The 13,642-nt window shown below is 42.5% G+C and overlaps 1 protein-coding gene across 4 annotated transcripts in view; it reads right to left on the reverse strand.

Annotated features, from left to right (window-relative positions):
• Positions 1–10,719, reverse strand: part of SHPRH (SNF2 histone linker PHD RING helicase) — a 58,003-nt gene extending 47,284 nt beyond the window's left edge. For 2 of the 4 annotated variants that reach the window (XR_013998973.1, XM_081139623.1), the window contains exons 1-4: positions 10,447–10,677; positions 4,986–5,656; positions 2,922–3,051; positions 851–1,069 (exon numbers count right to left, since the gene is read on the reverse strand). Coding sequence is in view for 3 of the 4 variants with exons in the window: in XM_081139623.1 (XP_080995749.1) it covers positions 851–1,069; positions 2,922–3,051; positions 4,986–5,624 (988 nt within the window). In the remaining variant the exon portion in view is untranslated. Of the gene's footprint in view, positions 1–850; positions 1,070–2,921; positions 3,052–4,103; positions 5,657–10,446 lie in introns of all 4 variants that reach the window. The other 2 variants (XM_081139624.1, XM_081139625.1) reach the window with 2 other exon arrangements.
• Between the last annotated feature and the right edge of the window lie 2,923 nt (positions 10,720–13,642).

Here is a 13,642-nt window from a genome sequence, read left to right on the forward strand (position 1 = left end):
AATAAATCGATACAGGAAGAATAAGAAATGGTCAACACTTCATGTCCTAGAATCATGTAAAAATCTCCCGTTATGCCCATCCCTTTGGGTGATAAAGCAGCAGCATAGCCCTGGCCGAGTGGCTCAGGTGGTTGGAGGGTATCCAGTACACTAAAAGGTTGCAGGTTCGATTCCTGGTCAGGGCACATACCTGGGTTGCGGGTTTTACCTGTGGTCAGGGTGTGTGCGGGAGGCAACAAATCGATGTTTCTCTTCCACATCCATGGGTTCTATCTCCCCTCCTCTCTCTCTAAAAAAATCAATGTAAGTATATCCTTGGCTGAGGATTTAAAAAAAAGAAAAAAGAAGTACCATAAATGACTCCTTTAAGCCTACCACTTTTATGAAAACAGCCAGTAGGTGGCATTTTATTTACTTTGTGGAGTAAAGAAAATAAATGCACACCTAGGAAAATTAGATTAGTCACACATAAGTGTCCCACTGTTGTCAATTAGCTTTCTGTCACTACCATTCCACATCAATTGTGAAGCCTCTTGCAGATAATTAGCAAGATTCCCACTTGATCAGATTCCAAAGGCAATTCTTAGCTGGAAAGGCATGTGAAAAATTGCTGGGTTTCAAAAAATTCCAATCAAGGGGGCCTTTATTTTGGCTAGAGAAACCATATCAAACTTTTAAGGATAAGAAAACTCGCAAATGAATTTCTCTAGACTTCAATTTTGAGGGATTTCTTAGAAAATCACTTTGTTCATAGTCACATCCAGTCTATCCTATCTTTTCGATGATTTGTTTAATGATCTCATATAATCCCTCTTATCCATTTGCCTTTCTGGACGCGTCTTATACTTGCCGCTAGCGGGAGCACTTCTGAAATGCTCCTGTTGTAGCATCCAATTGACAGCCTCCCTCTGGTAGGGTCTCAGCACAGGAGTCAGCGCAGGATGCTGGACATCCACTTCAACGGGCTGTGTTTCCTGCTGATGCACGTGCTTCACAAAGTGATAGAGCTCATCGACGTCCTGTCCCTCTGGCTCACTCTCTGAATCTTCCTCCTCCTCTTCCAACACATCTGCACGTCCAACAACAAGGTACTCAAAACCACGTTATGACTACAAGCAGTGCTCACTTCAAAACAGACCACACGCTCTCTACTCTTGGGGCTTAATCAGCGTGCTTGGTGACTGGAAGGCCCTACCCTTAATTCCCTTAATACTTCATAGATCAAAAATCTACCCATCCTTCAAGACAGTTCAGTGCTACTTTTTCCACGGCATGTTTTTCCCCCGTGGTTAGAATGAATGCTCTGCCCTGCGTTCACGCAATACCCTTATACCCTAGATATAGCAATGCATTGTGCCATTCTGTCTGGTAGTGCAATCATCTATGTGTACCTGTCCCTTCTATACTGAACTGTAATGCTCTTTGAGGGCAAAGGCTGTCTTTTGTTTTTATAGCTCCTTAGAGCTGGCACATGCTTTGCCACTGTAGATGTTTAATAAATATTTGAGGAACTGAATGTAAATATCTTTTACAGTTTAAAAAAGGATGATTATTTCACTTTTATATCTTCATATAAAAAATATCCATATGCAAACATAATTTCTCTATGTCTATATGGCAAGGGTTCCCACTGTAAATCTTATGCTAAAAAAGGGCACTTGATAGCACCTGTAGGCAATTAGGAGGTAAATGTGTAAACAAATAATACACATTTGTAAGAATCAGATTCATTTTGGGGGCACAAATGTCATGTGGAAAATTTGTGCCTACTACAACATAAAAAAAAATTCAAAATCTTGAACAAATTAATGAATCACCTTTAGCTAATGATTTATTTCCAAACTGTTTCAAAACGCCTATAAACTTTTATAGGACACACCCCATATGCTCTACAATGAAGAGTGTACCACAAAACACATAATTTACTTTTCTCAATGAAAAATATGCCATGTAAGATTTTTAAAATTTTACAATTAATGTTTAGTTATATGCTTGGTTATTTCAAATTGTTACTATAGTTGCATAATCTAGTATTGATAACTAAACTGAAGTTTTCCCTTGAAATCCACTGCAGTTTTCCTTCGAAAAGTTCATACTGCATTATTTTTAAAAGGCAGAATAATGAACTTCTTACCTTGACTTCTAAAACTCTAGATGCATTTAAAAGCATTTAAAAGTACTCCTTTCAATTCTGAAACCAGAGACTCATCTTCCTTTTAAGTCTTTAACATGCAAAATGATTTACTAGTATTATGAAGCTTTACAAAGAACGAGCTGCAGAAACAACCCAACCATCAAGCTAGACACTTATTTTCCAAATATTTCAGTACGAAAATTTGCACCTGAAATAATGCTGAGCCACCATGAGCAGGGCTTGGAGAACTTGAGCCATTTTCCAGCAGTGTTGATGGGCTGCACCAAGCCACCTACACTCTCCCTTGGAACCAGTGGCAGGCAACTCTGAAGCTGCAGTCCTGACCAAGGATGCGTTTTGCCAAGAAATAGTAGCAAAATTAACTGGTCTTTTGGGAAGCAGGCTCTTGAGATTATTTGTCAGGCTGCAAAGGAGAGGTGGAATAAAGGGCAGCCAAAGATCTCTGGCCGTAACAGAATAAAAGCACAGGAATACTGCACATGCTCCAGTCAGTTTGGATCTGAGAGGCTACCTACTGGCTCCACAAACACTTCTTGACTATATATATATAAGCTGAGCACAGTGTTAAGCAAATAAGCACACAAATCATATTAGTGGGGGCATTTCAAAAAAGTATAATTTTGTCATACAGAGATTTTTAGGGAGTTTATTTAATTTTTATTATGGTTTTATTAGCTGTTTTTCTGGTTGCTATATATATAAGAGTTGAGGGGAAACCCAAAACTCTTTAAGTAACAGCAATTTTTAAGTTTACTTTAAAAATTACCTGGAATAATAAAATTGTATAACTTTTCCATCACTCTCTTCATGAGTTGATTGAACTTTTTCATTCTTGAATTTGCATCGCTCAAAAAGTCTAGTTTCGCGAGGCCATCTTCCAAAAGATAAATTCCAACCTAGAAAGAACCAACATAGAAATATTTTTAATTGTAGTATGCCACTTTTTTTTTTTAATTTTTAAAAATATATATATCTTTATTGATTTCAGAGAGAAGAAAGAAAAGGGAGAGAGAGAGAAACATCAATGATGAGAGTCATTGATTGGCTGGCTGCCTCCTGCATGCCCCTGACTGGGAATCGAGCCCACAACCCAGGCATGTGCCCTGACCGGGAATCGAACCCCGATTGCCTGGATCCTAGGCTGACGCTCAACTGCTGAGCCATGCCCGGCTGGGCCTATGCCACTCTTTATGAGAAAATTAAAAAAAAAAATTTTTTTACCATCACCATTTAAAAAAATATTCACACTATTTGTCCCACAAACACCAAATATATACATACCAAATCTCCCTCATGTATTTTCACTTTCAATAACAAATTCATTCCACAAATGCAGTGCCTACTATGTGCGATGCACCATTCAAGTTGCTAGAAAAAAATACTTCCCCTAACTGGAACCAAACTTGGGAAGATGTAACAAAAACACCAATTCTACCCACCAAGTCAATGATTTCCAAACTTGACAAGCATCAGAATAATCAGTGAAGTTGGCTAAGAATGCAGATTCTCCCAGAAGATGCTGATGCACATGCCAGGAGTTAGACTTGGGAATCCCTGTTACTAGATTAAACATTTAAGTGTATAAAAAAACTGAACTTGATTCATGTTTTATATCTTGATTCTGTGAAGAAATGCAGGATAAAGTTTTAGTCTAAATACCTGAATTGGAATAATGGCACTGGTATTTAGGAGCTAAATAAACAAAAAAATAATTTATTTGTTTTGACCTAAATGTTGTCATTGGAAAATGGAGAGAAGCCTGTATGAGATAGCTGAGATGATACAATTTAAAAGCTTCCTAAAGGTAAGTGCAGTTTCCTTCATTTCCCTCTATTACCCTGACCTGATTCCCTTATCACCGAGATTCTCATTTTCTTTCTCTAAAGAGCAAGACACCGACCCAGCATTACAAAGGAATGGGTGGCAAAGCATTTAAACATTCACACACCTTGACTAGTGAGTAGCAGAACCAACTCCTGTGAATAATAAATTTATTCATTCATTTACTGAAAATCTCTTCAGTATCAGGAACTTTACCAGGCTGTGAAGATAAAAGACTTCATAGTCTAGGGAGGGATAAAGATCTAAAATGTAAGTATACTACAAGCGACCAAGCAAAATTAAGCATATGCATCAGGTTTGACGGGGAAGGGCACGTTAGCACCATCCATGGAGTTTGAGAAAAGCTCTCCCTAGATGAAGTAAGCTCTGAGCTGAATATTAAAGAATGACCAGGCATTATCAGGGAAGGGGAAGGGGACAGCCCAGGCAGAGGGAGCTGTGAAAGCAAAAGCAAAGATGGAAAAAGATGACAGGAAATATACAGGAAACAAATCAATTTGGAATTTCTGGGGCAAAACAAAAAGCAGAGTGGTAAAAGGTGGGGCTGGAGAAGCAGACAAAGGTGTACCGAAGGGAAGACTTATACCCAGATTAGACTTAATTTTGAGGCAGTAAGGAACAGAACTCCACTTGCACTTCACATTATACTATTTTGGAGACAAAGCAGATGAAAGAGTTGAAAAGGCAAGCAGGGAAATGGCCCAAGGACTGCTACTGGAAGAGGAAGGGAAATGAAGAGCAGAACGAGTCACAAAGAGTAGAGCTGGGGAGGAGGACTCGAGAAGATCTCCTTGAAAAAGTTCAACCTGAAAATAATTAGCTCTAATATAGGTACATATATTTTATGGCTATTGAAAGCCCGAAATAAAGTTTACTTTGAAACTTGATGAGAGGTTTACTGCGGGCTTTTCAAACCTTCCTTCTAAGGTAACTTCGAAGAGGACTGCCCATGCAGAAGAACCTTAAAGACCCCACAGAAACCGAGTACCTTAATAACGTGATTCCCTTCTGGTCTGTGGTAAAGCTTTATTCTTCTCTTCTTTTGCAGCCATCCCAAATCCTCTAACATCTCCCCACTGAAGGACGATTCCACTCGCGCACCCTTGTCACAAACACCGACTGGCTCGCTGAGCCCTTTTTTCTGTCTCTCTGTGTCTATGCATTCTGAACAAGCACAGATCAGGAACTGACTGCTCGACTCTGAACTCATCAGTGTAAAACTCCTTTCAGAAAAATTTTCAATTACACTCTGTTCAGGAAGAAGCTGAAGAGTGAATTCTCCTAGAAGTGCTTTCCAAGAATTGTCAAAGTGAGAGGGAGAAATCACAATATTCAGCTTTACAGACAAAGGGGCAAAGGTGTCACCAGTGTCTTCTCTACTGGCCGACTTCGGGACGCTCACTGTCTCCGAGCACCTCTTTTTATCTCTGTGACACACTTCTTCCTTCAGGCTGTCGTCTAGGATGATGCACTGAGCAGAAGAGGAATCTGAAGCTGGGTGGGGCTGCTCGTCATCAGTTAGGGTGAGAGGCTCATTCCTTCTGTCCTCATGCATGTTCCAACGAAGCTGCTGCTGCCTTTCTTCGTCCACTCTCACTGGGGGAGCCCGTTTCCGTCGGCTGCTCATTTTCACGTTTTCTTGGTTGGTAAATGTGAACTCTAGAAGACAAATGCAACAGTAGGCATTCCAGGAGATAAAGTTAGTGTTGAAGTGCTCCCCATGAGAAATTTGGCATAAATTAGTAGTGCATATGCATAATGTGAAATCTTTGGAGATATGAAAAGCAATGGATAATATTTTTAATAAGTCAAACATAGCTAAGGAACACGCTGACCATAATTCATGTAGCACACAAGTTCTGATGGTCTTACTGGTCATTAATGGATAAATTTAATAATGATATGTTGTATAAAATAAGATAAATTCTAAAAATACATTTAATGAGCAGCATGACAGTAAAGTAAATCTCTCGAATATCCTAGAAATACTTGAAGAATTTTAGTAACATGTAAATTATCATCACTACAGAATTTCAAATTTGTTTTATAAACCCAAATGGTTAACAAAACTTCAGTTGATCCTTACATACCTTAAAAAATCCCCAAAAATATATCTTTCAAAAGAGGAAGATAAAAATATAGAAATACATTTCTTTTGTGGATTAGCAGATAAAAAGGTTAAAAGGGATAGCTGGGCAAGGAATAAGGGGATGATGGCAACCAGGGGAAATGGAGCAGATAAAACAAGAGAACAAAAAATGTACGGGTGCCTGAACTGCACGTAGTGAGTGGATGAAACAGCTGCGGTGCATTTACACAACGAACTACTACTCAGCCGCAGAAAAGGGAACCTTATCTTTTGCAACAGCATGGATGGACCTGGAGAGTATTATGCTAAATGAAATAAGCCAGAGAAATAAGTACCATATAATTTCACTTATATGTGAAATCTAATGAACAAAATAAACAAAGTGGTGACAGGCTTATGGATGCAGAGAACAGACTGACAGCTGTCAGAGGGGAGGGGACAGGGGACAGGGTGAGAAGGGTGAAGAAATTAAGCAAAGAAGAAAAAAGAAAGACTCATGGACACAGACAACAGTATGGTGATCGCCAGAGGGAAGGGGGGCTGGGGGGGAGGTAGCAGAAGGTAACGAGGGATAAATGGTGATGGAAGGAGACTTGACTTGGGTGGTGAACACACAATACAATATCCTGATGCTGTATTATAGAACTGTCCACCTGAAACCTATGTAATTTTATTAACCAATGTCACCCCAATAAATTCAATTAAAAAATAAAGAATGAAACAAAAAAAATAAACTAAACTCACTGGTTTCCAAAAATAAAATGTATGGAAAAAAGGAAAAGAGAGCTTTGCTATTTCAAAGGGGGAAACTGGTCTGAAAGCAGTCTACATGAGGTAGGCCTCAAAGGACACTTTTCCCAAAATAATAGCCTATTCCTACATGAAACACTGAATAACTCACAGAGATTAAGTCATAAAGTCATAGCGATGGTTGGTGCCTATTTCAACCTATTCCAACCATGTAGCTGGAAAAAAAAAAAGGTGTATAAACAATTAAAAATTGGTTTCAAGTGCAGTTTACGAAATAATTTCAACAATTAATTCCATTTCTGAATAAAACCTAATCAGATACTTGCTGAGTCCCCATTATGTACGTAACACCATGCTATATTTTAGGAGAGGACATAAAAGATACATAAATCAAATCATGGTCTTTAATTTGGTACAGACAATAAACTGTGTTCTGGTTTCTTCAATCTGAGCACATAGAGCAGTCTACACCCCTCTACCCCCTAAGCCCCCATCCCTAACTACCCTGCTCCAAATCTAGGAGAGAATAAGAAAAATGTTTTAAAGAAACAATTAAGAAATACATAGTCCTGTTTAAAACTACAACAACAGCCAACAACAACAACAAACCATCAGGGAAAATCTCACTGCACCAGAAACTTTGAGGAATTCCTAAGAACAATGCACAGGCAATCAGACTGAAAAGCTAAGTGGTCGTGTGCATTAGCACCAACAGGGCTTCCATGCACAGTGGTGGCAGAGCTGGTAGTAGAACCCAAAGTGGGTCCAGGGCTACAAACACGGGCAATAATGGAGCAACAGAGTGGGAACTGGCAGGTCCTTACCTTCCCTCTCTCTCACAAAGGCAAGACAGCCGTGGCGGAATCTAATTTCTGGGAGAACAATGCGTACACTAGAAAGATATCCATTGTCACCAAGTACAAAAGAAAAAGCTTATGACAATGGACTCTGCCCATAGAGGTTTCCCCCATTATCACTGAACAGAATAGAAAACTAGTCCCAGCAGCTGCTGCTGGCCCTCCCCTTAAGCAAACTGTACAAGCCGAAACAATGAAAGTGAAATAGGAATCTGAACTGCAAAGATGAGCTCACAATCAACAATCAAACATTAAGGGATCTTCAACAGGAAAATAAATCAACAAAGACAAACTTTCACCCAGGACACAGATGAAGCAATCTACATATATAGGACTTTTATTATATTTACAATCAACATCATAGATCAAAGAGTCTCAAACTTGACTGCACATTAGAATCACCTGTGGAAACTTTAAAAAATCCTAATGCCCCCCCTCCCCAGGTACTACCCCAGAAACTGAGCATACATTTTTAACTAAATAAAATAAAATAAAATAAATTAAATAAAAATATCTTGTTTTGGTTGATTCTTTTCCTAAGGGATCTCTATCCAGGAATGATAATAAGCTACTTATAACCATAATGTTAATGGGCAGCTGGTAAGTCACATTCTGGTTGGTGTATCTCTAACCATATACCAAATCCTTCTCCTGGCTTTCTCCATGCCACAGGAATTCCACTTGGGATGGTTCTACTCCATCTTCCTCCCCTTAAATATCAGTGTTTGTGTAAAACAAGATGATATGCAGTTTTCTATATGGACTGAAATTTTACTGCCCTGCATTTAAATGCAAATTCCTTTTGCTTGAAACACTCTTTCATACTTTTCTGACTGTCACTGTCCCAATCTTCCCCTCAAAACCCTCCATGACCAGGCCTGCTGAGCTAAGAGCCTCTCCTCCTCGATCCCAACTGCTACAGTGTTCCCAACAGTTTCGCTATGAACACCTTGAAAACTGGGCAGCAACAGTATCCTATTCAGCATTGTACCTCCAGTACCAAGCCAGTGCCAGGATGGAAATGATATACAAAAGAAGGTGAAATAAAGATCTCTAACTCATGAATCCCCTCCCCTTTTTTAAAGATCTGCTAGTACATTGCTCACATTTCTTTTTGGACTCACATCTCTTAACCACATTCTAGAAGACTATAGGGAATGTGAAACTTCCTTATTATTTCTGGCCCAGAATGAGACATACAAAACTGACTGACCCGCATCTTTAACAATAAACAAAGATTGCTAGAAAAGTGTAAAATCTTAAGTTAATAAGACAATAAAACAAATGAATATCAATTAAACTTAAAATCAGATCCTCCCGCCCCAAATGATAATCTCCTCATTAAAAGACACAAATCCTGAATTCCGACACATTGATGGCAGACCTGGGTTTAGGCTATTAAGGGCACAGAAGTATGTATTTGCTACATGGACAGGTCCAAGGGTGAGCCCTATGTAAGCAAAGCCCAATCACTACTAATGGCTGAGAAGCTCTCAACAATCTAATATCAGCGCAGTCTTTTTCCGTTGTGATGACTTCAGCAGGATGAGAGTATTTTCATCTGCTGAACCCTGTAACATGCGTTAGTCACATAAACTTGAAACATACCTCCATGAGCAGCTTTTTCACCAGCGGGTTCTGCTTCCCTCAAATCCTTCTAGCCTGAACGCTTTATAAAAGAGTTTTTAAAAATAATTCTGTAAGTACAGTTCTTTCGGGCTGAACAAAAAGATGCTATATGGAATAGCATCTTTCAAAAGTATTTTATTCTCAACTGCCGGCTCATTGGCTACCTGGTCGGGCAGACCCTGGGAAGCACAGGCTGTGCCATCAGGGCCCCCCCCCCCCCCGCTGCTGTGTCCGCAGCCCCCTGGCTGACCACAGGCCAGCCGGTCTTTTTGGTGTGAGTACAGAGATCACGGGTCATTTCTATCCATGGGCATCTCATCATTCTTGCCATTACTCAACAGAAAAATTAAAACTAGCTGTAAAGACTGAAAAATGATTTTACTTTGTTCGGTGAGAGCCTCCAGTTAATTTAAACCCAAGTTGGGGAAGCACCAAGCATGCAGGGTTTCTACCTCGGGCCCGGAGGTCGCGTCCCTGGAAGAAAGGCACGGGCTCCGGGTCGCTACCGAGGACACCGCGCACCCGACGGCGACCCGCGGCCGCCGGGCACACGTCTCGGTGCAGAAACCCGGCAACTCCCGCGGGGTCCAAACGCGGAACGCGCCCGAGGGTGGGGTGGCGTCGGCCGCGAACGTAACCAACCCGGCCCCGGCGGCGACGGCGAACTCTGCGGCCGGCGTGGAAGCCCGGCCCCGCGGCGCCCGCACGGCAGCCTCGCGCCCCGAGCCCCGGCGGCGCCCGCTCCCCGCGCCGGGGGCCCGCAGCGGCCGCGGCGCCCACGCCGCCGGCGCCCAAGGGCCCGGAGGCAGTTGGAGCAAAGCCGCCACCCCGGGGCCCGGGAGGCGACGGCAGCCGCTCGGACGCTCCCACAGGACCCCGCAGGCCCAGGCCCCGGCGACCAGCACGGGCCCCTCGCACGCCCCGCCCGGTCCCGGGGACGCCGCGGCGGCCCGAGGCCCGCACGGCCGGGCTGCGGAAGGTCGGGGCGACTCGCGCTGCCGCCCCCCTTAGCCCTTCAGCTTCCCGGGCTCCAGAACAACCGAGTCCTCCCTCCTTGGGGGCCTCCGTCGCGGTCCAAAGTTCCTGACCTCTGACCCCTGACCCCCCATCACCTGAGCGCCTACCTGCCTAGGCGGGCTCTCCACGCCTCCTCTTAGCCTCTCTGCACCAGGGCCCTCTAAGGTCCACGCAGGGCCGGGGCACGCAGTCGCCACCCACCCAACACCCGCCTGCGGTGGGCGCGCGCTTTACCCTGGTCTGCGTCGGGGTCCCCGGGGGAGGCGGAAACCACGGTTCCCGGCTGCCGGGCGCGCGCCCGAGCGTGGGGTCAAGGCGCGCGCGCACGTCGAGCTGCCCCGCCCCCTTCCTCCGGCCGCGGCTTCAGGAGCCGCTTCTACGCAAGTCCGTACAGCTCGCGTCTCAGATGGGATACAGTTGGAATCTCGCGATAGCTCTGCCCACCTCACGAGAGGTCACAAGATTGGCTGGAACCTCTAGGGAGGAGGCGGGCTCTATGCAAATATAATTGTAGGCGGGGCTTCCAGCCGAAGGGGCGGGGCTCCCTTTGAAGCGGCTGGCGGCGGTCTTTCGCGGCTTTCGCAGAAAGGCAAATACGAATTGTGCAAATGCACCTTTTTTTAATTGCTTCTAGGAAGCAGGCTCTCATTAGGTACTGATGAAGCTTATCCTCCTGCAAAAAGTTACTTTAAAAGACTTTCCAGGGAAATGTGAGTAAATATTTTTAAGTTGAGAGAAAAAGTACCTGTTCTGTGCTGAAGGTGGCCTTCGACTGTCTTGTCATTTGTGCTGCTCCATTTAGAGGCAGCCTGTCCCGGAGGTAGACTGCCGCTTAGTGTACGTTGGATACCCCTGAGAGGCTGCAGCGCCACGAGCCTGTAAAGTAACCCCCAGGAGCCAGCGGGCCCTCAGTGGCTAATGAGTGCCCGGTAAGGACTCAGCGTTGTGCTTGGAGGGGTGTCTCAGCAGGTGTGGTCCCAGAAGCACAGAAGTAAGTTCTTGCCTAGAGGGAGCATCATTTGACTTGCAGGCACAGCCCAGAGTAGGTTCTACTCTGTACAGAACTTCATCACAGACCTCTAGATAGTCTGAAAGAGGCCACTTACATAAACTAAACTAAACCCTGTAAATTCTATGCAAATCAGTTACCTTACCCCAGGCTTCAGGAGACAGGTTGAAAAAGCAGTGCGAATGCTGGAGCAGTGGGCAGGCAGAGTCCCTCTGCATTGGAGAACCTATCGTTTTACTAAGTACAAGACATAATGGACCCTTTCTTTTGGAAGTGTCATTTGAAACTTGGTATTTAAATGTATACTGTGCTGTAAAAGGTTGTCTTTGATAGTTTTAGGTCATGTCTCACCATTGGAGCAGAGATTTAAACTCATAGTTTCACTGAGTCGGACTGGTGCCAGGCAGAAATATTTTTAAAATAAATACAGCATCATTTCCTCTTTGCTCACCTTGATTGGTGTAATTAAGCTCTATAGACATAATTGCTATCTTGTGCAAAATATTAAACTACAGATCCAGCTGTGTTTGGAGATGTATCATTCAGTGGTTACAATTAAACAAAATTCTTGCTCTTGAATTACCAGTGGTATGTTCAATCCTGTATTTGCAAAGCTCCCTATATATACTTTGAAAATTTCTCTATGGAGTAATGTTTTTTCAGTATTAGAATCACCAGAGGTAATTTGAGAAAAAATGGTTCATTTTTGCACCTCAGTTCTCTGGAAGTTCCCATCTCTGAAATATTTGTTCACCCATGACAACAGTGACTGAGTTCATCTACCTATTAGATGGTAATGGTCTAATAGCATTCTACAAATTGGAAATAACTTATTGGGTATAGACCAATCAGTGAACTACTCAGCATTCATAGAGTCCAACTGCTTCTTGAAACTATAAATTTGATGGCAGTCAGACCACTTGCTTCCTTGTGTGGTCTCACTAGGCCAAGGCTATAGATCCAGTTTTTTGGGGGGACACTTAGCTTTATTCTAGCAATAGCCCTAACTCAAGTCATCTATTTTAGAAGTGAATGCTATAAATTGTTCTCAAGGAGAAAGACTGGTTGATAGGGAGTAGATGAGTTAAGGCGAATTTAAATCCCTTTATGGGGAGAAACAGTATAAATGACGATTTATGAGTAGAACTTTTTATTTTGCAAACCCCCTTAATGTTTAGTTTTATCATTTTTTTAAAATATATCTTTATTGATTTCAGAGAGAGGAAAGGAGAGGGAGAGAGAGAGATAGAAACATCAATGATGAGAGAGTCATCGATCGAGTCCACAACCTGGGCATGTGCCCTGACCAGGAATTGAACCCTGATCGCCTGGATCCCAGGTTGACGCTCAACCACTGAGCCATGCCTGGCCGGGCAAGTTTTATCATTCTTAAAATGACAATATTAGATATTTAAAAGTGTCATTGTACAGTAGAGGAATATGAGACTCAGAGAAATTTGCCACAGTTTAGCTCCTCTTAACTCCTCTGTCTAGGCTATTGCCTCTTATTACTAAGTCATGTTCTCTTTCACATAAAAATAAACAATATATCATCAACCTTCCTAGCTTGGCATGGGAAAAATGAAGGCAAAAGTTTGTAATTATTTCATGACTCAGGGCTATGTATATTAACAATAAGGATCATCAGGCCCAGCACTATTTTTCCCTTAAAAAGATCATTAACAAAATGACTTGAGAAGTTTATTCTATATCCTACTTATGTTTGCCTGCTTTCTGGAAGTGAAGTTGATGGCCACCCAGTATGATTGAAGCTTTCCAAAGATGAATCTTTGTTGCCATTTCCTCCACTTCCAACCTGTTTTGGGACTGCTTTCCTTCCTCCTGACAAATTGAAAGTATGAGGGTCAAAGTATTCCAGAATGAATTACAATGTCCAAATCCATTGTTGTTAAAATGTGTGTAGTGTTCACAGAGAGCGGGAGGAAGAAACATGGTCTTTAAAACTTGGTGCTGGCAGATGTGTTCAGCTATGCTAAAGGGAGTGGTGCTAAGTCAAAGGGATTGGGTAAGCTTTGCTGTAGCATGAGCACGATATGTTGGGGGCAAGAGGTGTGTGGCTTGAATACAAATCTTTATGTTTAGAATGTCACAGCTTTTCCTCAAGCTACCTATGGATAGGTTTAATTATTACCTTTTAATTTAATTTTTCCTTGGTGATTTGCAAGTTGGATTTATTTCGAAGTCCAAAGTTCATTTTATCTCCCCTGCTGAGAGCTAACCCTGCAAATGGAAGACTCAATGTGTCCCTTCTGCCTCTCATAATTTGTAAAGCA

The sequence above is a fragment of the Miniopterus schreibersii genome (assembly GCF_964146895.1).
Source record: "Miniopterus schreibersii genome assembly, chromosome: 6".
NCBI classification, from domain to species: domain Eukaryota; kingdom Metazoa; phylum Chordata; class Mammalia; order Chiroptera; family Miniopteridae; genus Miniopterus; species Miniopterus schreibersii.